The sequence below is a fragment of the Budorcas taxicolor genome, chromosome 10 (genome assembly GCF_023091745.1).
Source record: "Budorcas taxicolor isolate Tak-1 chromosome 10, Takin1.1, whole genome shotgun sequence".
Classification (NCBI taxonomy): domain Eukaryota; kingdom Metazoa; phylum Chordata; class Mammalia; order Artiodactyla; family Bovidae; genus Budorcas; species Budorcas taxicolor.
The window spans coordinates 16,489,144-16,516,879 of record NC_068919.1 but is presented as its reverse complement, the minus strand read 5'-3'; the positions used below and the strand labels follow the sequence as shown (position 1 = coordinate 16,516,879).

Sequence of the window (27,736 nt, the reverse complement as noted above, 5' to 3'; positions counted from 1 at the left end):
TAACCAGTGGTTCTATATCAGTTTTTAAAATGTTCAAAATGTTATTCTTCACATGTAAATGGTTTTGTCTACAAAAATCTGATTCCATAAAGGCATTAAAATTACCAAGCTTTCTTCATAATCTTCGGCCTTTGGATTCACACACACGATCAGGCGTACTTTCCCTTCCCCATCAAAGTAGTTCTTGAACAGATGGGTTAACTTTGAATCTCGATATGGAACCATCTATAAATATATCCAAACCCAAATACATCAGGCAGAAACTGCACACAAACAAAACTATACAAAGTATACAAACAACCAAAGGCTGCTGCTCACCTTGTTAGTACCGTAAGTTTGGTTCTCTCTCAGGACCTCCATACATGTTCTCAGTGTCATTAGTGACTGGTTAATGTTACCTGACAGAAAAAAGTACACAGAAGTCATTTGAAGACACCAGTGGAGTAGCTAGAGCATGGTCTGTTTGTGAAATATCTACTTCCTAGAACTCTTAGATGGAAATTACAAATGACAGATCTTAGTGGGCTCAGCTTAAAGAACTGCCCCTATCTGGCAATGCTGCAGTAGAGTGTAAGTGCTGGGACTCTTACGTGAAGACTTTCCACTGAATGCCATATTATACTTCATGACCCGTAAGATTTCTCTCAAATCTTAAATACCATGGAAGAGTATATTGAGTACAGATGTTTCAGTTCAGTTCAGTCACTCAGTCGTGTCCGACTCTTTGCGACCCCATGAGCTGCAGCACGCCAGGCCTCCCTGTCCATCACCAACTCCCGGAGTTCACTCAGACTCACGTCCATCGAGTCTGTGATGCCATCCAGCCATCTCATCCTCTGTCACCCCCCTTCTCCTCCTGCCCCCAATCCCTCCCAGCATCAGGGTCTTTTCCAATGAGTCAACTCTGCATGCGGTGGCCAAAGTACTGGAGTTTCTTTCTAGCATCATTCCTTCCAAAGAAATCCCAGGGCTGATCTCCTTCAGAATGGACTGGTTGGATCTCCTTGCAGTCCAAGGGACTCTCAAGAGTCTTCTCCAACACCACAGTTCAGAAGCATCAATTCTTCGGCACTAATCATGCCCATATTTCAGGCTACAGTTGGCTCCATCCAGACATCGATGTCTCCCTTGCACCAGAAGGAGCTCCTGTTTCTACTAGTCAGGTGTCTCAAGAGCCAACTAAATCTGTTCCCTCTGTATCTAAAGAAGGTTTCTTAGACAGCATGCTTGTTAGTCCTGGCCACTCGTCTGAATTTCTGAGTTAGGGCAAGTCTGACAGATCTACCAAGCCAATGATACAGGAGATGTCACCTGCAGAGACCCCAAAAGTGTTACAACACAGAAGAGTTTGTTCATTTTGAAGCCATGCTTTCATTCTTGGCCCCCTTTCAAATACAGAGCTCATCTGTGCCTCCATGATACTCCATGATTCATGCTTCTCTTCCTTGACCCCCGCTCGCACTGTCCTTCCTCCGTTCTTCCACGTGTTCTTCGAAACCCACATCCCTGCTAACAGACTTGCCATACCCTCAGACCTCTCACAGAATGATCCATTCCATTTCTCTCTAATGGCCACCTGTGATCTGGATGTTGTCCACGGGTACACTTCAGGGAGTGTGCATACGTGGTTGGGAAGTAAATGCATCTTTTTTCTTACTAGCCTCTGAAATTTAGCTGTTTCTTCAATTATGAATGTAGACCAAACACCTATAGTAATGGTGGTAGTAGTACTTGTGTTTAATCAACAGAAGTCACAGATGACTTTTATAACAGTTTATTGCTTATCTCAAGATACTTATATTCATTACTACTTTGAAATTATGTAGTCATAGACATGCTATCAGGTTTAAGGCATTAAGAAAGTACGTAAATTACTGTATGACAAAGGTTTTAAGTGCTTTTAAAAACACATTTCCGTCTAATTGCTTTCTTCTGTAACCCTGTATTTTATGTTATACATTCTAAAATATTCTGAATCATATCCACAGGCTTCACCCCACCCATGATGCAAAACCCTACAACCTTTTTATTTCCTAGAATAGTGGTGCTTCTCCTGAAGCCTTGTGAATAAAAGTTGCCTGCTTTCTAAAAGCCTGACATACTAAAAGGATGGTGAGCAGCAGGCAGCCAGCTGCATTTTCCTAGTCCCTTGCTGCTGCTCTTCAAAGACACATTCCCCTTACATGCCAGCTCCTGGGTCAACTTCAGCATCTAACAGGAAGGTCACTCTAACATGCCATCAGAGGGCCCAGGCCGCAAGTCCAGGAAATCTTTCTCTCTTTAGCCTTATAGCCACGCCCTGAACCTTGTCACTCAGAACTCCGAAACCTCTAGAAACCTGAGATTGTCGTGTGCCCCAGCCACAAACCAGCCCCAGTCTAGTTTTAACTCCCTAACTGTGTCAGCTCTTCCCCATCATGTCAACACTGATACGGTTTCTGTTCCTGTCCCCAAAGCTAAACCTGCTTTCCCAAGGTCAATCCTTCCTCTTGTGATCTGGATTCTGGATGCTTTGTCTTTTCATATAGACGTATATAATGCGTGTGTGCTGTTAGTCCTGGGCAACTAAGCCTGGAGCTTCCTAAGTGGCTCAGTGGTAAGGAATTTGCCTGCCAATGCAGGAGACACAAGAGATGCAGGTTCAATCCCTGGGTTGGGAAGATCCCCTGGAGAAGGAAATGGCAACCCACTCCAGTATTCTTGCCTGGAAAATCCCATGGATAGAGGAGCCTGGTGGGCTACAGTCCGCCAGGTCACAAAGAATCAGACATGACTGAACACACAGGCAGAACAGCTAAGCCAGCGCGCCACAGCTGCTGAGCTGCAACTACTGAAGACCGTGCGCTCTAGAGCCCCTGCTTCTCAACAACGGAAGCCACCACAGTGAGAAGCCTGCATGCTGCAACTGGAGAGTAGACCCCCTCACTGCAACCAGAGACAGCATGGCAGCAACAAAGGCTCAGCACAGCAAAAAACAAAAAGAGTGTGTGTTCAGTCCTTCCGTAACTCCAAGTCACCTGGCTATTACCCCCTACTCTCCTTCCCAGACTCAAGGATCTGTGGTCCTCGAGGCCCTGCCCTCAGTGTTCCGCTTTGTACTCCATGAATAATCTTTTCTTCCCCATTGCTTCAATCATGTCTTCACTAGCAAAACCTAAACCTATAAGCCTCAAGTCAAATCTCTCTCCTTCCATATCTATCTACTTCTGTATCCAATTGCTAGATACCTACACTTGAGTAAATTTAATATGTTCAACATACAACTCTTAGCTGCCCACACCTGCACCTCAGACTACTCCTTAATTAAGGTTTTCTTTGATTTATCCTCCTCTCTTCCTTCCCCTTTTCACTTTCATGCACTGGAGAAGGAAATGGCAACCCACTCCAGTGTTCTTGCCTGGAGAATCCCAGGGACGGGGGAGCCTGGTGGGCTGCCATCTATGGTGTCACACAGAGTCAGACACGACTGAAGCGACTTAGCAGCAGCATCTTCCTTCCTCTCCACATCCAGGTGGGCCTGCTTCCAAACTGTCTCTTAAGTTTTGGCTGACCTTTGCCTCCAGGTGACAGGACTGCTCATCTGAATTACTGCAAAAGGTTCCCAACTGGTTTTCATCTCTCTAGACTTGCCTCTGATAAATTAATCTACAACACTGGGAAAATCTCTTTAAAACTGATCCTTCACTGGCTGTGTAACAGCAGAAAGATACAAGTTTTGGAAGTTCAACTAACCTGGGTTCGAACCAGGCTCTAACCTTGGGAAAATTAGTTAACCTCTTCCAGTCTGACAAAATGGGTATGATCCAACCCTGTAAAGTCAGAATCAAGAAATCAAGCCCATATATAGTAGATTCTATGATAAATACTCAGCCCTTAATAATCGGTAGTCACCATTATGCCTTCAACAAGAAATTCACACTAATGTGATAGTCTGGGGTCTTCATGAACTTGCCTTGCCCTCCTGCCTCAGGGGCCACAGTTCACCAACCCACGCCCCCCACTTCAGCTGCCCTGACCGTGCCATGTTCTCCCAGGGAGGACGGCTTTAATCCCATCGGTCTTCTAAGAGCTCATGCCTCAGCTCCACGCATTCTTCCCCAAAACCCCATCTCACATACAGCCCCAGAATGGATGGAACGCCCGGCTCTGTATTCCCACAGCACCTGCTGCTCACCTCCCTCATGATCTACTAGCTGTTTGCCTCTTTTGTACTAGGTATGTCTTCAATTCCTGTAACACAGCAGGTACTCTATGAATGTTATTAGCATAAATCATATCATAAATGGCTGTACTAAATGAAAAAAAAACAAAAACATTTCAAATGGCTTTTGTGTTCAAAGATTTTTCCTATCTTCAGAAGCCGATTTTTTACCACTGTAAATGTTGGAGGAACTATTAAGTCACTTAATTTTATGGCCCCAGTACTGGCACTCTAGCCATAGATATAACACCTTCAACAGGAATATAACTTACTTTATATTTAGTCACTTTTCCTCATTCTTAGGCTTCCCTGGTGGCTAAGTAAAGACTCTGCCTGCAATGTAGAAGACCACCTGCAGCAGGTTCAGTCCCTGAGTTGGAAAGATCCCCTAGAGAAGGAATTGGCAACCCACTCCAGTATTCTTATTCTTGCCTGGAAAATCTCACGGACAGAGGAACCTGGAGGGCTACAGTCCATGGGGTCACAAGAGTCAGACATGACTTAGCGACTAAACCACCACCTCATTCTTAGAGAAACTGGTGTAATAGATCAACATGAAACCAGCATAACTAAAGAAAAAGCACTAGTCACTTAACTTAGCCTCTAAAGTTTTAGTCAGATTGAGGACAGTTAGGCTTAAACCATCAGTAAGTAGGCAATAAACTGGCACTGCAAGTTTTTGAAAGTTGTAGCAATAAGTAAATACTGTGCTCACCAGCTTCACGTAATCTGTTCCCTTCTGCTTTTGTCCGGTTAGTTCTTTCACTTCCAGCAAGATCTACCAAGGACAACTGACTAATAGTGATTTGTTCTTTTTCCTGAAGGGAAGATAATGCCAATCACATGAGTTATAACTGGTTTACAGTGTTCTTTATATTCAAGTGAAATTAAGTCTTAGGTTTACATAATACAAAATGCATAATAAGGGGGAAGGATACATGTCTGGGGGGAACAGTTTACTAAAAGCATATGATAAATATCCTCATGACATTACTTGCAGACAGTGTTATACTGTAAGCTCCACAAGAACAGGAACTCTGTCTTTTAACCACTTCATCTCCAGCACCTTGCACAGTTTCAAGTACTCAGAAGGAGCTCAATAAATGTCTGCTAAATAGTTTAGAGCAAGACTAAATATTTGTATAATGAGAGATTTAATAATCTTACAGCCTAATAATTTCATAATACTCTAATAACTTTTATAAGTCAAGAGACACATAACTGATATTACTAATACATTAGATGTGATTCAGAGGAAAGCAAGTGGATAGAAACTTAGAAGCATTTTCTAGCTAACATTATCAAGTGCTGACTGTAAGCCAAGCAATGGACTAAGAACTTGACATGCATCACCTCCTTTAATCCTCACAGCATTACAACTGGAATTTTGTTGTGAAAAAGGTTTACAAATCTTTATAAATATCTGATAGAGGAGATAAAGTATGTTATGATTCATTGTTTTTCTCTGAAGACTCATTTTGTATGTAGAAATTATTACATAGAAGTTATTTATTACGTAGAGGAGTTTATTACAACTAGGTAAGACAGCTAGTAAAGGCATACAAACCAGAATTCAAATCCTGGTGGTCTTTAGTACCATGCCGTACCATCTACTGCCATCTGAAAACCTTTGTGATATACCACAGTTTCATGGTATGTTTTGAATGGGATTACATTTTAATACCTTAAACTCATTAAATGATTTTTACATTCAGGGTCAGATGCTGTTACTAATTAAGCCTTGCAGCATGACAGGCCCAGCATTAAACAGTGACCAGCAGCTGCGGGCTCCACTGGCCTGTCACCAAGAGAGAACAGTCTAGAACTGACCACTCCTGGAAAGTTTGTTGGTAACATTTTAAAAACAGGAACAATTTCTACATACAAAATGAGTCTTCAGAGAAAAACAATGAATCATAACATATATCTCCTCTATTAGATATTCATTAAGATTTATAAACCTTTCTCACAACAAAATTCCAGGTTCTAAGATTTAACAGCCGATTTCTTAGAACAAGAGTCTCCCTGGTAGCTCAGATGGTAAAGAATCTGCCTACAAGGCGGGAGACCCAGGTTCTGTTCCTGGGTCGGGAAGATCCCCTGGAGAAGGGAATGGCAACCCACTCTAGTATTCTTGCCTGGAGAATTCCCTGGACAGAGGAGCCTGGAGGGCTACAGTCCGTGCGGTGTCAAACAGACGACTGAGTCATGAGCAACTGACACTTCTAGAACTATCTACCTAATTAATGGAACATTTTTAAAATGTCATCACCTACACATAAGGTAACTCTAGCACAGTATTCAGTGTAATGAAACCTTCATGATTTAACTTTAATTCCTACATTAAGGATTCAGAACAGGAAAACTCCACACATTAAACCTTTACCTGTAAGACGTTGTCTCCATCTGCATCCAAGGGAGCCTGAACTAATTTAATGTTGAACACACTATGGGAACGGCTGGACTCATGATTCAAATGTGTGTTAGCAATTCGTCGCTTTTTCTGGCCTACAGTGAGAGAGAAATCATTGCTCATTTCAGTGTATATACTTTCTACCAAACTAAAAAGTACTGTCAGTAGAGTAGCAACATTCAGGATTATATTTATCACTTTATATATTGGTACTTCTAACCCTGCTTCTAACCTCTCCAGAAAACTTCAAAAGCCTCCTCAGTAGATTTCACTTCTACTTCTGTACATCCTGCAACGTACATGTTATGGTTCTTGTCTTCACGAAGCAGTTTAGATTGTGGAGGTCTAGGGGAAAGAAAAAAACATTAGTTTCCTAAACTATCTCAGGACTTAAGGACTAAAATGTCAGGTAACATGATATCCATTCTTACAACGGGAATAAGCCTAAGCAAGACTCCAGAAGAATATTACACTTGGATAAGAATAAGGATATACAGTTAAGATTAGTTACATAACAGGAATCTATTTTGTTATAAAAGCTTTGCTCTAATTCATTCCTACAAAGCACATGAAACAACACTTACTAAACAGAGATCAAAGTAGTGGTAAGCACCATCACATGCAAAGGTTAAGCATTAAAATCTAGCATTTTCTTAATTTTAAAAGATCAACAGATCGAGCTGGTTCTGTCACCAAAAAAACAAATTCAGAAGGAGTTTGGTATATACCAGGAGTGGCAATCCTTTCAAAGTGGCTGGTCAAGTTTTACTCTTAAGGTAGGATGGAGATGGGAAAGATGCTGCCTGTTTGGCCTCAGTAGTGTGAATAGTAGGGGCAGAAACAGTTACCAGCCACCATTATTCAGCCAATGGCAGATTTCTCAGGAAGGAGGGGCTTATATAAGGTAGCAGCCCGCCCCGGACCAGTGGAAAATCACCTGCATGCGAACATGCCACAATGCCAACCACTAGTATAACTGCACCCTTCTCCTTAAGAAAAGAGTCAACACATCACATACACAAAATCTGTGTTCCTCATGGGTGTGCTGCAACTGTTCCACCTACCAAAGGAATAAGGCAGAAGTTACTGTTTCTACAGCAGCCATCTCATAACAACACATTCAGCCTAGAGTATGTGACAGTTACAGTGAGTCATATCTTAAAAATTCTCCTTCATTGTACTAAAAACTAAACCTTAAATCAGCTCAAAAAAAAACCCAAAACAGGTTAAACACCACCCTAACAAAATGAATTCACTGCCAGATAAGCACCCTGTGAGTTCATTCACGGTGTTACCAGGAAGGTTACAAGGCACACAGTCACGTTTGTCAGTCTTCATTCACATAATATAAACAAGATAGGCTTCTTAGAAAACAATCCCATCTGGAACAGATCGAACAGAAACTTGGTGCATGTGCAGAGTGCAAGTGATTGGTAGCAACAAATGACATCAAAAAAGTTTCGGAAAACGGGTACATACAACTGACACTTTGAAACAAGTAAGTAATTAGTCTGTGGTGGTTTAGTTGACAAATCATGTCCGACTCTTAGGACCCCATGGACTGTAGCCTGCCAGGCTCCTCTGTCCATAGGATTCCCAAGGCAAGAATACTGGAGTGGGTTGCTATTTCCTTCTCCCTGGATCTTTCCAACCCAGGGATCGATCCCAGGTCTCCTGCATTGCAGGTGGATTCTTCACCAACTGAGCCACCAGGGAAGCCTGATAATAATTTAGTCTATAAAGTCTCTAATATAAATACTAAGTTAAAAAGTAATTTGTCTATGAATTAGTCTATAAACTGTAATATAAGTATTATATTTATAATATAAAGTAGATATACTGACACCTCAGTGTAACGGTTTTCCAAATGTAGCTGTTCCTTAAATAATATCTGATTGAGTCATATATGTGAAAGTTAAATATATAATACAGGTCTTCACATTATTCACGGCTTAAGAGGCCCTAACAGAGACAGCACTGAAGACAAGCATCAGCTTAAGACTATGAACAAGGTACTGTTGGACATGAGACTCCTGAGTCCACTCTGGCACAAAGGTAATCTGTAATGCCAGACTGTAGTTAGCCTTCAATCTCAGCAGGGCAAGACCCAAGGAAATCTAAGGCATAGTCTTTTTAACTCTGGTGCAATGACAATACAGATGTCGCTTCTTATTAATCAATGATGGAAGATCTGTGACTATTAGTTGTGCAGACAGCAGCTTTAGGCTCCATTCTGTGGAGATCACCAGGACACAGATTAGAAGCTGCAAATTCCCAACATTAAGTGTTAGGTTATTGAAAGGTAGCCCCAAGGCACATCTACAGGGACACTTCTTTATACAATTAAGATCCTTCTCAAAATACAGCCTAGGGCCAAGAGTTTTCAAAAGTAAAGTGAAAGTGAAGTCGCTTAGTCGTGTCCAGCTCTTTGCGACCCCGTGGACTTTAGCCCACCAGGCTCCTCCGTCCACGGGATTCTCCAGGCAAGAATACTGGAGTGGGTTGCCATTTCCTTCTCCAAAAGTAAAGTGTAAGGCAAATATTCTCCTTAGATGCTTTAACCCACTGGTTTTCCTAATACAACTAACTACATATCAAGTAAATAACAGAACTATTCACCACACACCAACTACATGATATATGAGTTATATTTCATTTTGAAAACAGAAGTAAGCTTTATCCCCATTTATAGCTGAGGAAACTAAGGTCAATGATGTGAAGTGACTTCATCAAGGTTAGTCAGCTAAGAAGGAACTCTCTCCACTACTTACTTAGGCTTTATGGGATCAAATGGCACCTCTTCCAATAGATCATATATGTAATTATTATATATTTCAATATAAGAGACAAATACACCATAGACACTATCTTCATCAACCTCTTCTGCTTTGCAAAATTCTTGCACATTTATCATATCTGCAAACTCTGGATCTACTTGTCGTCTGAAAAAAGAAAAAAAAAGTCTCAATCTCATCTTACACATTATGAGAAATAACCTTTATTACAAGCAAGAATGCACAGAGCAACTTTATTCATACTCATGGCTGGGCCAATGTTCTCCCATGTTTTCCCAGATACACAGCACAGACTTTTACACCTTCTTTCACCCAGAGTGGCACCTTTTCCCTACATAGTGATTCAAGGGCAGTGCATTCAAAACCAAATAGAACATCTGAGCAAACATAATTAAGAACATCCCTCAACTTTTATCTCACTAAAGTCAACTGTCACACCAACTTCTCCACTTCTGACCACCAGACAGGGTTCCCATGAGGCCAGTATTACAAAATATAATTACTTACTTGCTAGAGGGAGTCTTTGGATTGGGTGTGGCTTCTCTCTTCTGCCGTTCTAATAAAGCATCAACTTCACATTGTATATCCATACTATTCCTATCATTAGATTTAAAAACCTGAAGTGAGGGTAAAAATCAGACCATAATTTTTAGACTTTGTCATAAATAGTAAGAAATATATTTCAGAAACAAGACAGTTAACATTTAAACATATTTAAGGTTTTGAAAGGTTTTTAGTGCCTTAGTTCTCCCTTAGTAATTATAGTCACAGGTATTTTGGCACCTATGTCTTTTAGTGAGAGTCACAATTTAATTTAAAACACACATACACACTTACGTATCGCTTAGCTTGAAATGACCCTATACTGTTAAAGAGCATGTGCAAACAGCGAGGAAGCAGCCCTCCTTCCCCTGGAGAACCAGTCATAGTGTGAGTTTTTCCACTTCCCGTCACGCCATATGTAAAAAGGAGACCTACAACAAAAGAAGCCACAATTATATAGTGAAAGTCACAACGGATTCTATCTTAAAAGTTCTTCTCTTATAATATTTCTAATACTGTATTAGATAACACTTAATATTAACTACTCGATAGCTCAACAAATAAGGTAAATGCTGACAACCATAAACGGAGAAATCACGGTAAAGCAGTAATAGGGAGCCTTTGACAGCCCACTTACATCAATGGACAGACCATCCACACAGAAAATCAATAAGGAAAGACAGGCCTTATATGACACTTTTCACCAAAGAGACTTAACTGATATTTATAGAACATCCTGTCCAAAAGCAACAGAATACACATTCTTTGCAGGTGCGCATGAAACATTTTCCAGGATAGATCATATGCTGGATAACAAGTCTCAGTAAATTTAAGAAAATTGAAATCATATCAGACATCTTTTCTGACCAGAACACTAGAAGATTAGAAATGGATCACAAGAAAAAAAACTGTCAAAAAAACCCAAACAAGTGGAGGCTAAACAATGCTACTAAATAACTGATAGATCACTGAAGAAATCAAAGAGAAAATCAAAGAATACCTAAAGATAAATGACAACAAAAACATAATAATTAAAAACCTATGTGATGCAGGAAAAGCTGTTCTAACAGGGAAGATTATAGCAATACAGTCTTACCTCAGAAAACAAGAAAAATCTCAAAAAACTTAACCTTACACCTAAAGCAACTTCGTTGCTCAGTCGGTAAAGAATCTGCCTGCAATGCAGGAGACCCAGGTTCAATTCCTGGGTCGGGAAGATCCCCTGGAGAAGGAAATGGCAACCCACTCCGGTATTCTTGCCAGGAGAATCCCATGGACAGAGGAGCTTACAGTCCATGGGGTCACAAGAGTCGGACACGACTTAGCAACTAAACCACCACCATCACCACCAAAACAACTAGATAAAGAACCAAAACCCAAAGCAAGTAGAAGGAAAGGATTTATAAAGATTAGAGCAGAATTAAACAGATGAAGAAAACAACAGAAAGGAGCAATAAAACTAAAATCTGGTTTGCTGGCCAATCACAAGTACTAACATTGAAACTGACTGAAAAAATCCCAACAAAAAAGTCCAGAAACAGATGGCTTCACAGGCAAATATCAAACATTTAAAGAAGAGTTAATATCTATCCCTCTGAAACTATCCCCAAAAAATTGCAGAGGAAGAAATAATCCCATTCTATGAGGCCATTATAATCCTGATTTTAAAAGTCAAGAATACCTCAAAAAAAATTTACACAAATGAATATGCTGCTCATCTTTTGATAAACAAAGACACAAAAATCCTCAGCAAAGTACTAGCAAAGCGAACCTAATAATACATTAAAAGCATCACACACCATGATCAAGAGGGATTTATCCCAAGTATGCAATGATTTTTCAATATCCGCAGATCACTCAGTGTGATACACTACATTAACAAACTAAAGAATAAAAGCCATATATATGATCATCTCAATAGGTGCAGAAATGCCTTTGAAAAAAGTCAGCAAGCATTCGATAAACTGTCCAGAAAGTGGGTACTAACGGAACACAATAAAGGCCATATGTGAAAAACCTACAGCTAACGTCACTTACTCAATGGTGGAAAGTGGAATGAATTCCCATTAAGCTCAGGAACAAGAAAAGTATGTCCACTATCGCCAGTTTTATTCAACATAGTTTTGGAAGTCCTAGCCACAGAAAACAGGGAAGAAAGGAATCCAAACTGGAAAAGAAGATCCAGCAATCTCACTACTGGGAATATACCTGGAGAAAACTATAATTCAAAAAGATACATGCCCCTCAGTGTTTACTGCAAGACTACAATAGCCAGGACATGGAAGCAACCTAAATGTCCATCAGCAGAGGAAGCGATAAAGAAACTGTGGTATACACACACATGGAATATTACTCAGCCATTAAAATTCATGAAATAATGCCATTTGCATAATACTGATTGACCTGTAGATTATCAGACTAAGTGAAGTCAAATATGACATGATATTGCTTATATGCAGAATCTAAAAAAAAAAAAAAAAAGATAAATGTACCTACTTACAAAACAAACGAACTCACAGGCTTAGAAAACAAACTTAACAAGGTTGCCAAAGGGAAGGTGTAAACTGGTAGTTTGGGATTGACATATAGACACTACTTATTTAAATCAGATAACCAACAAGGACCTACTATATGGCACAGGAACTCTAGTCAGTATTATGTAATAACCTAAACTGGGAAAGAACCTGAAAAAGAACAGATACAAGAATATGCAGAAGTGAACCACTTTGCTGTCCTCTAACATGACATTCCTAATCAACTACACTCCAGTATAAAATATAAACTTTAAAAAGAGAACTGAATCAGGAAGAAATAGAAAATATGAGCAGACCAATAATAACCAAATAGATTAAATCAGTAATCATAAACCTCCCAACAGAGAAAACCCCAGGACAAGATGGTTACACTGAAGAACTCTACCAAACACTCAAAGAGTAACCAGCATCAGTCCTTCTCGAGCTCTTCACAAACATTTGAGAAGGGAACTTTCAAACTCATTCTATGAGGCCAGCATTAACCTGAAACCAAAGCCAGGTTATGACACCACAGGAAATGAGAACTACAGACCGACATCCCTGATGAACACAGGAACAGAAAGTCTCGACAAAGTATCAGCAAACTGAATTCAACAACAGTTAAAAAGAATTATACATAACAACCAAGTGGGATTTATGCCTTGAATGTAAGAATGGTTGAACGTAAGGAAATCAACAAACATATTAATAAAATAAAAGATAAAATCACATGATCATCTCAATAGATGCAGAAAAACAATTTGACAAAATACAACATTCTTTCATGATAAAAACCCTAAGCAGACTGGGTACAGAAGAAACATACCTAAACATAATAAAGTTTCTGAGGAAAATAAAAAAAACTACCCTGAAAAGATATTTTCACCGCCCGCCCCCCCATTCATTTCAGAATTATTTACAATAGCTAAGACATGGAAACAACCTAAGAGTCCACAAACCAATGGACAAAGAAAACATGTTATATAAACACAATGGAATATTATTCAGCCATAATAAGGAAAGGGCTTCCCTGGTGGCTCAGCTGGAAAGAATCTGCCTGCAATGTGGGAGACCTGGGTTCGATCCCTGGGTTGGGAAGATACCCTGGAGAAGGGAACAGCTACCACTCCAGTATTTTGGCCTGGAGAATTCCATGGACTGTATAGTCCATGGGGGTCACAAAGAGTAGGACACAACTGAGCGACTTTCACTTTGATAATAAGGAATAAAATCTTGCCATTTGAGACAACCTGGATAAACCTTGAGAGTAGGACATAACTGAGCAACTTTCACTTTCAGAATAAGGAATAAAATCTTGCCATTTGAGACAACCTGGATAAACCTTGAGCACATTATGCTAAGTGAGCTAAGTCAGACAAATACTCTGATGTCACTTATTTGTGGAATTTTATAAAGCCAAACTTGTAAAAATCAAGTAAAACAGTGGTTATTTGGAAACAGTAAGTGGGAGGAGAGAAGAGATGTTAAGTTTACTACTTACAACAAGGCTAAATAAGACCTAGAGATACAATGCACAGTACAGTGACTATAGACAACAGTACTATATTATAATGGAGATAGAAATGGCAACCCACTCCAGTATTCTTGCCTGAGAAATCCTGGCAAGAGGAGCCTGGCAGGCTACAGCCCATGGATTGCAAAGAGTTGGACACGACTTAGTGACTAAATAACAACTGTATTACAAATATCCAACTAGCTAAGAGACTAGAACTTAATTATTCCAACTACTAAAAATAAAGAATAATTATGAAATATAATAGAGGTACTAATTATTGCTACAATGGCAATCACATTACAATATATAAATGATCTAAATATACATATAAGGTGCTGTAACCTTATAAATATATACAAATTATATTATATATATTTGAATTAAAAAGATAAGTAGCTTTTTGCAATTGTAAAAAAAAAAGCACTAGAAAATACAAGAATAATCTCAAGTAAAGAACATAACCTGATATCAAAAGCAACTAGAGAAAGAACAAACAGAACTCAGAGAACAAAGAGAAATCATAAAGGTTGGAGCAGAAATAAATGAAACAGAGATGAAGAAAACCACAGAATAGAGCGATGAAACTAAAGGTGGTTATTTGGAAAGGTATACAAAATTCACAAACCTATAGCCAGACTCCTCATGAAAAAAAGGGAGAGGGATCAAATCAAGAAAATTAGAACTGAAATAGGAGACTAGAGAAATACATACAATCAGAAGTTCAGTTCAGTACAGTCACTCAGTCGTGTCCGACTCTTTGCGACCCCATGAATCGCAGCACACCAGGCCTCCCTGGCCATCACCAACTCCTGGACTTCACTCAAACTCACGTCCATCAAGTTGGTGATGCCATCCAGCCATCTCATTCTCTGTAGTCCCCTTTTCCTCCTGCCCCCAATCCCTCCCAGCATCAGAGGCTTTTCCAATGAGTCAACTCTTCGCATGATGTGGCCAAAGTACTGGAGTTTCAGCTTTAGCATCAGTCCTTCCAAAGAACACCCAGGACTGAGCTCCTTTAGAATGGACTGGTTAGATCTCCTCGCAGTCCAAGGGACTCTCAAGAGTCTTCTCCAACACCACAGTTCAAAAGCATCAATTCTTTGGCGCTCAGCCTTCTTCACAGTCCAACTCTCACATCCATAGATGACCACCAGAAAAACCATAGCCTTGACTAGATGGACCTTTGTTGGCAAAGTAATGTCTCTGCTTTTCAATATGCTATCTAGGTTGGTCATAACCTTTCTTCCAAGGAGTAAGCGTCTTTTAATTTCATGACTGCACTCACCATCTGCAGTGATTTTGGAGCCCAAAAAAATAAAGTCTGACACTGTTTCCACTGTTTCCCCATCTATTTGCCATGAAATGATGGGACCAAATGCCATGATCCTTGTTTTCTGAACATTGAGCTTTAAGCCAACTTTTTTTTTTACAATTAAGTGTTTGCCAATAAAATGGGTAACAGAGAAGAAATGGACACATTCTTAGAAAGGTATAATCTCCCAAGACTAACTCAGAAAAAAGAAAAAATATGAAAAGACCAATCATAAGTACTGAAATTGAAACTGTGATTAAAACCTCCAGCAAACAAAATTCCAGAATCACATGGCCTCACAGGAAAATTCCATCACACATTTAGGGAAGTGTTAACACCTATCCTTCTGAAAATATTCCAAAAAATTTCAAAATTAGGAACACTCACAAACTCATTCAACAAGGCCACCATCACCCTGACAGCAAAACTAGACAGGGATACCACAAAAAAAGAGAAAATTACAGGCCATTATCTTTGATGAATAAGGACACAAAAGTTCTCAACAAAATACTAGCAAACTGAAATCCAACAATATATAAAAAAAAGTCATAGAGCATAACCAAGTTGGATTCATCCCAGGATTCCAAGAATGATTCAACATACATAAAATCAATGTGATACACCACATTAATAAAAGAAAAGACAAAAGCCACATGTTTAGTGCAACAGCTACAGAAAAAGCATTTGACAAAATTCAATATCCATTCATGACAAAAATCCTTCTGAAACTGGGTATAGAGGGAACATATCTCAATATAATAAAAGCTATTTATGACAAAACCACAGAAAATGGTGAAAAGCTGAAAGCCTTCCCACTAAAATCTGGAATAAGACAAGGATGTCCACTCTCACCACTTCTCTTCAACATAGGATTGGAAGTGCTAGTCACAGCAATCAGACAAGAAAAAGAAATAAAAGGCAATTACATTGGTTGGAAAGAGGTAAAATTGTCATTATACACAGATGACATGATAACATATACAGAAAACCCTAAAGTAGTTTTTCCACACAAAACCACTAGAACTGATAAACAAATTCAGCAAGCTGTAGCAGGATACAAGATTAATCTTGTATCCATACAGAAATCAGTTCCATTCTAACAATGAAATAGCAAACAGTGAATGTAAATAAACAAGAAATGGAGGGACTGGGAAGCCTGGCATGGGATTGTGAAGAGTTGGACACTTGGCATCTGAACAACAACAAATAAACAATCCCTTTTAAACTCACACCAAAAAACATAAAATGCTTAGGAATGAATCTCACCAAGGAGGTAAAAGACTTATATAGTGAGAACTACAAACCATTAATAAAGGAAATTAAAGATGATTCAAAGAAATAGAAACATATATGCCACGGTCGTGGATTGGAAAAACTAATTTTTCTAAAAGGGCCTGATTACCCAAAGCACTCTACAGATTTATATGTGACTTCTATTAAATTACCAATGGTACTTTTCACAAAAATCAATTCAGTTCAGTCGCTCAGTCGTGTCCGATTCTTTGCAACCCCATGAATCGCAGCACGCCATGCCTCCCTGTCCATCACCAACTCCCAGAGTTCACTCAGACTCACGTCCATTGAGTCAGTGATGCCATCCAGCCATCTCATCCTCTGTAGTCCCCTTTTCCTCCTGCCTCCAATCCCTCCCAGCGTCAGTCTTTTCCAATGAGTCAACTCTTCCCATGAGGTGGCCAAAGTACTGGAGTTTCAGCTTTAGCATCATTCTTTCCAAAGAACACCCAGGACTGAGCTCCTTTAGAATGGACTGGTTAGATCTCCTTGCAGTCCAAGGAACTCTCAAGAGTCTTCTCCAACACCACAGTTCAAAAGCATCAATTCTTTGGCGCTCAGCCTTCTTCACAGTCCAACTCTCACATCCATACATGACCACTGGAAAAACCATAGCCTTGACTAGACGGACCTTTGTTGGGAAAGTAATGTCTCTGCTTTTCAATATGCTGTCTAGGTTGCTCATAACTTTCCTTCCAAGGAGTAAGCGTCTTTTAATTTCACGGCTGCAGTCACCATCTGCAGTGATTTTGGAGCCCCCAAAATAAAGTCTGACACTGTTTCCCCATCTATTTCCCATGAAGTGTTGGGAGTAGATGCCATGATCTTCGTTTTCTAAATGTTGAGCTTTAAGCCAACTTTTTCACTCTCCATTTTCACTTTCATCAAGAGGCTTTTTAGTTCCTCTTCACTTTCTGCCATAAGGGTGGTGTCATTTGCATATCTAAGGTTATTGATATTTCTCCCAGCAATCTTGATTCCAGCTTGTGCTTCTTCCAGCCCAGCGTTTCTCATGATGTACTCTGCATAGAAGTTAAATAAGCCGGGTGACAATATACAGCCTTGACGTACTCCTTTTCCTATTTGGAATCAGTCTGTTGTTCCATGTCCAGTTCTAACTGTTGCTTCCTGACCTGCATATAGGTTTCTCAAGAGGCAGGTTAGGTGGTCTGGTATTCCCATCTCTTTCAGAATTTTCCACAGTTTATTGTGATCCACACAGTCAAAGGCTTTGGCATAGTCAATAAAGCAGAAATAGATGTTTTTCTGAAACTCTCTTCCTTTTTCCATGATCCAGCAGATGTTAGCAATTTGATCTCTGGCTCCTGTGCCTTTTGTAAAGCCAGCTTGAACATCTGGAAGTTCATGGTTCATGTATTGCTGAAGCCTAGCTTGGAAAATTTTGAGCATCACTTTACTAGTGTGTGAGATGAGTGCAATTGTGTGGTAGTTTGAGCATTCTTTGGCATTGCCTTTCTTTGGGTTGGAATGAAAACTGACCTTTTCCAGTCCTGTGGCCACTGCTGAGTTTTCCAAATTTGCTGGCATATTGAGTGTAGCACTTTCACAGCATCATCTTTCAGGATTTGAAATAGCTCAACTGGAATTCCATCACCTCCACTAGCTTTGTTCGTAGTGATGCTTTCTAAGGCCCACTTGTTCACACTGCAGGATGTCTGGCTCTAGGTGAGTGATCACACCATCTTGATTATCTTGGTCGTGAAGATCTTTTTTGTATAGTTCTTCTGTATTCTTGCCACCTCTTCTTAATATCTTCTGCTTCTGTTAGGTCCATACCATTTCTGTCCTTTATTGAGCCCATCTTTGCATGAAATGTTCCCTTGGTGTCTCTAATTTTCTTGAAGAGATCTCTAGTCTTTCCCATTCTGTTGTTTTCCTCTATTTCTTTGCACTGATGGCTGAGGAAGGCTTTCTTATTTCCCCAAAATAGAACAAATAATACTAAAATTAACATGAAACCAAAAGACCCAGAATTGCCAAAGCAATCCTGAGGAAAAAGAACAAAGCAGGAGACATAACTCTCTCAGACTTCAGATAATACTACAAGGCTATAGTAATCAAAACAATAAGATATTGGCACGAAAACAGATAGGTAGGTCTACAGAACAAAATAGAGAACCCCAAAGCAAACCCACACACCTATAAACAACTAATCTTTTTTTAACAACCAATCTTTGATAAAGGAAGCAAGAATATACAATGGAGAAAAGACAGTGTCTTTGGCAAGTGGTATTGGGAAAGAGGACAGCCACATGTAAATCGATGAAGGGAGAACATACCCTCACACCATACACAAAAATAAACTCGAAATGGCTTAATAATATAACCAATCCTAAGACACTGGGAGTTCCCTAGTGGTCTACTGGTTAGGATTTGGTGCTTTCACTGTGGCGGCCCAGGTTCAATCCCTGGTTGGGTAACTATCCTGCATGCCAGATGGAATGGGCAGAAAGCAAACAAATAAGAGGATATCATAAAACTTCTAGAAGAGAACATAGGCAAGATGTTTTTGACATAAACAGTAACAAATGTTTTCTTGGGTTAGTCTCCCAAGGCAATAAAAATAAAACCAAAAAGAAACAAATGGGACCTAACCAAACTTACAAGTTTTGCACAGAAAAGGAAACCATCAACAAAATGAAAAGACAGCCAACAGACTGGGAGAAAACATTTGCAAAAGATGTGACCAACAAGGGATTAATGTCCAAAATACAAACAACCCATGCACCTTGCTTATTTAACTTATATGCAGAGTACATCATGTGACATGACAGGCTGGATGAAGCACAAGCTGGAATCAAGATTGCAGGGAGAAATATCAATAACCTCAGATATGCAGGTGAGCCCACCCTTACAACAGAAAGCAAAAAGGAACTAAAGAGCCTCTTGATGAAGGTGAAAGAGGAGAGTGAAAAAGCTGGCTTAAAACTCGACAATCAAAAAACTAAGATCATGGAATCTGATCCCATCACTTCATGGCAAATAGATGGGGACACAATGGAAACAGAGAGACTTTATTTTCTTGGGCTCCAAAATCACTGCAGATGGTGACTGCAGCCATGAAATTAAAAGACGCTTGCTCCTTGGAAGAAAAGCTGTGACAAACCTAGACAGTGTATTAAAAAGCAGACATTACTTTGCCAACGAAAGTCCATATAATCAAAGCTATGGTTTTTCCAGTAGTCATGTATGGATGTGAGAGTTCGACCATAAAGAAGGCTGAGTGCCAAAGAACTGATGTGTTTGAACTGTGGTGTTGGAGAAAACTCTTGAGAGTCCCTTGGACTGCAAGGAGACCAAACCAGTCAATCCTAAAGGATATCAGTCCTAAATGTTCATTGGAAGGACTGATGCTGAAGCTCCAATACTTTAGCCACCTGATGCGAAGAGCCAACATCACTGGAAAAGACCCTGATGCTGGGAAAGATTGAAGGCAGAAGGAGAAAGGGATGACAGAGGATGAGATGGTTGGATGGCATCACTGACTCAATGGACATGAGTCCGAGCAAGCTCTGGGAGATGGTGAAGGACAGGGAAGCCTGGCGTGCTGCAGTCCATGGGGTCACAGAGCAGACACAACTGAGCAATTTAACAACAATAACATGCATCTCTTTTACAAAAACAATCAACCCAATCATAACATGGACAGAAGACCTAAACAGACATCTCCCCAAAGATGACATACAGATGGCCCAGAGGCACATGAAAAGATGATCAGCATCACTAGTTCTTAGAGAAATGCAATTCAGAACTAAAATAAGGTACCACTTTATACCAGTCAGAATGGCCCTCATCAAGAAGTCCACAAACAACAAATGCTGGAGAGGGTCTGGAGAAAAGGGAACTCTTCTATATTGTTGGAGGGTTTGTAAATTGGTATACCACTAAGGAGAACAGTATGGAGGTTACTTAAAAACCTAAATTAGAGCTATTATAGATGCAGCAATCCCATTCCTGGACATATATCTAAAGAAAACCATGTTTTGAAAGGATACATGCACCCCAGTGTTCATGGTTTACAATAGCCAAGACATGGATACAACATAAATGTTCACTGATAGATGAATAGATAAAGATGGTGTACACACATACATACACAGAGATACTGGAATACCACTCAGCCACAAAAAAAAGAGAATGAAACAGTGCCATTGCAGCAACAAGGATGGATTTAGAGATGACCATACTAAGTCGGAAAAAGACAAATAACATGATAAAACTTATATGTGGAACTGAAATATGACACAAATCAGCATATCTACAAAACAAAAACAGACTCACAGATATAGAGAACAGATTTGTGGTCTCAGAGGGAAGGGAGTACTAGAGGGAAGGAGTAGGAGTTTGGGGTTAGCAGAGGCAAATTATTATACATAGGATGATGAACAAGGTCCTATTATATAGCACAAGGAAATATATTTACTATCCTGTGACAACCATAACTGAAAACATAAAAAAGAATATACATGTGTATAACTGAGTCACTCTGCAGTACAGAAGAAATTAACGTAACACTGTAAAACTATACGTCATTTAAAAAAAAAGGCACTCCCAACAAACAAAAGTCCAAGACCAGACAGTTTCACAGGAGAATTTTATCAAATGTTTAGAGAATAGTTCACATCTATTCTTCTGAAACTCTTCTAAAACTGCAGAGAAAGGAACTCTCCCAGACTCATTCTATAAGGCCATTATAATCCTGATACCAAAATCAGAGAAATTATCACAAAAAGGAAAACTACAGGCAAACATGACTGAGGAGTATAGATGCAAAAATTTTCAACAAAATACTAGGCAAAGCACAACCAACAATACATTATCAACTACAAACTGGCACTTGCCAAGAGCATTTGCCAGCAACTGAACAACAAGAGCATTTGCCACCTGAACCCTATGCTGCTTCAGCTGCCAACCTTCAACACCCACCCTGGGGAATTCAGGGTGGAGAGTGAGTCACTCTGTGCTCTAGGGAAACTGGTGGAACAGGTCTTTAGATAGTTAGATATTTTCAGGAACTGATTTCATGATCCAAATCCTTGCCTGTCTTCATATCTAGAAAATCACTAAATCCCTTCATAGTGACATCAGCTAATGACTAGCAGAAAAGCTTTTTTAAAGTAAGGGCTTGATTGCATTTAACTCCCCCTTCACCAAAATCTTTTTGTTGACTTTCCCCCACTACCTCTTTAAACCAGTCTCTCAGAGCTATCTGAGGTGCTTTCTCCTGGGCTGCAGTCCTCATTTTGCCCCAAATAAAACTTAACTCGCAACTTGGAAATCTTTTCAGTCAACACATAAGAAGGATCTTAAACTATTATCAAGTGGGATTTATCTCAAGAATACAGCATTTTTCAGTTCCCACAAATCAATCAGCATGATACACCACATTAGCAAACTGAGGAATAAATGCAGAAAATGCTTTTGTCAAAAACCTCTCCAGAAAGTGGGCATAGAGGGAACACACCTCAACATAATAAAGGCCATATATGACAAACCTGCAGTTTATGCCAATACTCAATGGTGAAAAGCTGAAAGCATTCCCTCTAAGATTAGGAACAAGATGAGGATGTGTACTCACCACTTTTATTTAACATAGCGTTAGAAGTCCTAGCCACAACAATTCAAGAAGAAAATGAATAAGAAGTCCAGAAGGAAAAGAAGTAAAACTGTCACTGTTTGAAGATGACATGATGACACAGAAAATCCTAAAGATGCTACAAGAAAACTACTACAGCTCCTCAATGAATCTGGTAAAGCTGCAGGATACAAAATTAATACACAGAAATCTCTTGCATTCCTATACACTAATAATGAAAGACTAGAAAGAGAAATTAAGGAAATAATCCCATTTACTATCACATCAAAAAGAATAAACCTAGGACTGACCCTACCTAGGGAGGCAAAAGATCTGTACTCTGAAAACTACAAGACACTGAAGAAAGAAACTGAAGATGACACAAATGGAAAGTTATACCCTGTTCTTAGATTGGAAGAATCAATATTGTCAAAATGACTATACTACCCAAGGCAATCTACAGATTCAATGCAGTTTCTCTCAAATTTCCAACGGCATTTTTCATAGAACTAAAAATTTTTTTTTTACATTTATACGGAAACACAAACACCCCAATAGCCAAAGCAATCCTTTGAAAGAAAAATGAAGTGGGAGGAATAAGGCTCCCTGACTTCAGACTACACTACAAACCTACAGAAATCAAAATGCTACAGTACTGGCACAAAAAGACACTAGAGGTCAAAGGAACAGGAAAAAAAAGCCCAGAAACACACACTTATGGTCAATTTGCGACAAAGGAGACAAGAAGATAAATGGAGAAAAGGGTCTCTTCAATAAGTGGTGCTGGGAAAACTCGACAGCTACATGTAAAAAAAAAAAAAGAAATTAGAATATTGTCTAACACCATACACGAAAATAAACTCAAAATAGATTAAAGACCTAAATTTAAGGCCAGACACTATAAAGCTCTTAGAGGAAAACATAGGCAGCACACACTCTAACATAAATCACAGTGAGATAATTTTTGGACCCACCTTCAAGAGTAATAAAAATAAAAACAATAATAAATGGGACCTAATTAAAATGTAAATCTTTTGCACAATAAAGGAAACCATCAACAAAATGAAAAAACAACCAACAGACTGGGAGAAAACATTTGTAAATAATGTAACCAACAAGAGATTAATCTCCAAAATACAGTTCATGCAGCTCTACATCCAAAACAATCAAATAAAAAAAACGGGCAGAAAACCTAAATAGACATTTCCCCAAAGAAGATATACAGATGGCCAAGAGGCACATGCAAAGACGCTCAGCATTGCTAGTTATTAGAGAAATGCAAATCAAAACTGCAATAAGACAGCCCCTCACACTGGTCAGAACGGCCACCATCAAACAGTCTACACACAATAAATGCTGGAGAGGGTGTGGAGGTAAGGGAACCCTCCTACAGTGTTGGTGGGAATGTAAATTGGTATACCACTAGGAGAACAGTATGTAGACTTCTTAGAAAACTAAAACCAGAGCTACCATAGGAGGCAGCAATAGCACTACTGGGGCATACATTCCGAGTAGACTATGGTTTGAAAGGATACATGCACCCCAGTGTTCACTGCAGCGCTGTTTACAATAGCCAGGACATGGAAGCAACCTCAAATGTCCATCAACGATGAATGGATAAAGGCATGGTACATATATCAAACGGAATATTACTCAGCCATAAAAAGAATGAAATAATGTCATCTGCAGCAACATGGATGGACCTGGAGATTATCATACCAAGTGAGTAAGTAAAGCAAATCAGGCAGAGAAAGACAAATATCACATGATATCCTTTAGATGTAGAACCTAAAAATATATATATACCAATAAACTTCTTTATAAAACAGAAACAGTCTCACAGACTTAGAAAACAAACTTATGATTACCAAAGGCTACCAGAGAGGGATAAATTGGGAGTTTGAGACTGACATACACACACTACTATATTTAAAATAGATAACCAGCAAGTACTTACTGTATAGCACAGGGAAACCTACTCAGTATTCTGTAATAACCTATATGGGAAAAGAATCTGAAAAAGAATGGACAGATGTACAACTGAATCATTTAGCTGTACACCTGAAACTAATACAACACTGTAAATTAACTATGCTGCTGCTGCTGCTAAGTCGCTTTAGTCGTGTCCGACTCTGTGCGACCCCATAGATGGCAGCCCACCAGGCTCCCCCATCCCTGGGATTCTCCAGGCAAGAACACTGGAGTGGGCTGCCATTTCCTTCTCCAATGCATGAAAGTGAAAAGTGAAAGTGAAGTCACTCAGTTGTGTCCGACTCTTAGCGACCCCATGGACTGCAGCCCACCAGGCTCCTCCGTCCATGGGATTTCTGGGCAAGAGTACTGGAGTGGGCTGCCATTACCTTCTCTGTAAATCAACTATACTCCAATATGAAATTTTTAAAAATAAGTGAATTAAAAAATAAAATCAACTGCTCAAAAAAGTAGGTTTAACACAATCCTGACAAATTAACTGAGTTCAAGGCCAAACATAAAGTAAATATGTAAGTATCAAAAAAGTTTTACCAGAAGAGAAAAAGTAAAATTCGGCAAAACTCCAGAATCATACCATTTTTGCCATGAATGAGGTCATCTACCAAGGGATTAGCCACGACATCGAAGAGCTCCTTTTGGGTGGTATGAGTGCCAAATACTTGTTTAAATGAATACTGAGTCTGTGGAGAAGGAAAAAATAAAAAGCACATAAATGGAATCGCACTATATCTAGGATAGAAATACATCTGCTTAAACACATTCGGATGTTTCCTTATGAACACTTAAATCTAGACATGAAAAGAAAAAATATCAGTGGACTCTACACTTGGAACCTTTAAAAAGTCATGACATACTTAAATTATACCAATTATAAACTGGTAAATATTTATGGCTATAGTACTGAAGTATAGCATGGTCACAACTACCGAAGGGTTTTATATACATATATATATGTATAAAAGTACATATAGAGAAAAGTCTTAAGTCTACTTATGCTTCATACACTAAGGCTGATTTTGTTTTAATTGACAAAGAAGATCAAAAGGTATTATACCAATTCAGTCACAGTTTTGTGAAAATCCTAAAGCATTACTTCATATACTACTTTACTGCTTTTTTTTAAAAAATAAAGGTATCATTCTAAAATAGCATAACAGTAAAAAATTAAGAGTTTTGATGTATTGCTTTTTTTAAACTAGAAAATAACTCTCAATATAATCTCATCTGAGTTTTTTTTTTTTTTTTTGCAACACTGCAAGGCATGCAGGATCCTAGTTCCCTGATCAGGAATGGAACCCATGCCCTCTGCAGTGTAAGGATTGAGTCTTAACCACTGGACCCCCAGGGAAATCTTTGATCTGTGTTCTAATGTAAAATAACTTTTAAATAATTGTGACCTTTAAAGTACAGTAATACTTCAATTCTCAGATCTTTCAACATTTGACATAAAGTATAGCTGTACTATCGAAAATATTACCAACCTCCAACTGAAAAATAAGATTAGGGACTGGGGTAAACAAATACATTTCAAGGTAAACTAAAATGACCTAACTGTCCAAAGAATGGAATTCTATTTTTATTATTTCCTAGTTTTAGTAGCTTGTAGGCATTGCAACTATTTGTAAGGCCTCCCCAGACAGCCATTTTGCTTTTTTGCATTTCTTTTCCATGGGGATGGTCTTAATCCCTGTCTCCTGTACAATGGCACGAACCTCATTCCATAGTTTATCAGGCACTCCATCTACCAGATCTAGGCCCTTAAATCTATTTCTCACTTCCACTGTATAATCATAAGGGATTTGATTTAGGTCATACCTAAATGGTCTAGCGGTTTTCCCTACTTTCTTCAATTGGAGTCTGAATTTGGCAATAAGGAGTTCATGATCTGAGCCACAGTCAGCTCCCGGTCTTGTTTTTGCTGACTGTATAGAGCTTCTCCATCTTTGGCTTCAAAGAATATAATCAATCTGATTGTGGTGTTGACCATCTGGTGATGTCCATGTGTAGAGTCTTCTCTTGTGTTGTTGGAAGAGGGTGTTTGCTATGACCAGTGCATTTTCTTGGCAAAACTCTATTAGCCTTTGCCCTGCTTCATTCCACATTCCAAGGCCAAATTTGCCTGTTACTCCAGGTGTTTCTTGACTTCCTACTTTTGCATTCCAGTCCCCTATAATGAAAAGGACATCTTTTTTGGGTGTTAGTTCTACAAGGTCTTGTAGGTCTTCATAGAACCATTCAACTTCAGCTTCTTCAGCGTTACTGGTTGGGGCATAGACTTGGATTACCGTGATATTGAATGGTTTGCCTTGGAAACGAACAGAGATCATTCTGTCGTTTTTGAGATTGCATCCAAGTATGCATTTCAGACTCTTTTGCTGACCATGATGGCTACTCCATTTCTTCTGAGGGATTCCTGCCCACAGTAGTAGATATAATGGTCATCTGAGTTAAATTCACCCATTCCACTCCATTTTAGTTTGCTGATTCCTAGAATGTCGACGTTCACTCTTGCCATCTCCTGTTTGACCACTTTCAATTTACCTTGATTCATGGACCTGACATTCCAAGTTCATATGCAATATTGCTCTTTACAGCATCAGACTTTGTTTCTATCACCAGTCACATCCACAGCTGGGTATTGTTTTTGCTTTGGCTCCATCCCTTCTTTCTTTCTGGAGTTATTTCTCCACTGATCTCCAGTAGCTTATTGGACATCTACTGACCTGGGGAGTTCCTCATTCAGTATCCTATTATTTTGCCTTTTCATACTGTTCATGGGGTTCTCAAGGCACGAATACTGAAGTGGTTTGCCATTCCCTTCTCCAGTGGACCACATTCTGTCAGACCTCTCCACCATGACCCGCCCGTCTTGGGTTGCCCCACGGGCATGGCTTGGTTTCACTGAGTTAGACAAGGCTGTGGTCCTAGTGTGATTAGATTGACTAGTTTTCTGTGAGTATGGTTTCAGTGTATGGTTTCTCGGACACAACTGAGCGACTGAACTGAACTGAACTGAGACACTGCAACTGTTCCTGTAGGTGTCTTGAATTTCTTTAAGTTTTTGCTCCATGAACATCAATGCTGTTATTTGGTGCCTGAGCATTCACTAGAATTTATTATGGATTATAGCCTTTATCACGTGGCCCCTTTTCCCTGTTTTATACCTTTTATCTTAAATTCAACCTGCTCAGATATCAATATCATAACCCTTACAAAAACTATTAGCAGTTTTGTCCCCCAAAAGGAGACTGTATAGATTAGGACTGAAATACATCATCATCATAACAGCAGCTCACAATACTAATCATGTCTCAAACACTGTCTAGCATGTCACACACTTACTTCAGCTAACTCTCACCTCTGTCTTTATTCCAATGCTATAAAACAGCTTTGAAAGTGAAAGTCATTCAGTCGTGTCCAACTCTTTGTGACCCCATGAACTTTATAGTCCACAGAATTCTCCAGGCCAGAATACTGGAGTGGGTAGCCTTTCCCTTCTCCAGGGGATCTTCCCAACCCAGGGATTGAACTCAGGTCTCCTGCACTGCAGGTGAATTCTTTA

The 27,736-nt window shown here is 39.4% G+C and overlaps 1 protein-coding gene across 1 annotated transcript in view; it reads right to left on the bottom strand.

Moving 5' to 3' along the window:
* KIF23 (kinesin family member 23) overlaps positions 1 to 27,736 on the bottom strand; it is a 46,346-nt gene that overhangs the window by 8,207 nt on the left and 10,403 nt on the right. Inside the window, exons 4-13 of the mRNA XM_052646868.1 lie at positions 24,749 to 24,854; positions 10,247 to 10,383; positions 9,917 to 10,026; positions 9,386 to 9,556; positions 7,633 to 7,674; positions 6,847 to 6,959; positions 6,588 to 6,709; positions 4,917 to 5,019; positions 319 to 398; positions 106 to 225 (exon numbers count right to left, since the gene is read on the bottom strand). Of these exons, the coding sequence (XP_052502828.1) occupies positions 106 to 225; positions 319 to 398; positions 4,917 to 5,019; positions 6,588 to 6,709; positions 6,847 to 6,959; positions 7,633 to 7,674; positions 9,386 to 9,556; positions 9,917 to 10,026; positions 10,247 to 10,383; positions 24,749 to 24,854 (1,104 nt within the window). The remainder of the gene's footprint in view (positions 1 to 105; positions 226 to 318; positions 399 to 4,916; positions 5,020 to 6,587; positions 6,710 to 6,846; positions 6,960 to 7,632; positions 7,675 to 9,385; positions 9,557 to 9,916; positions 10,027 to 10,246; positions 10,384 to 24,748; positions 24,855 to 27,736) is intronic.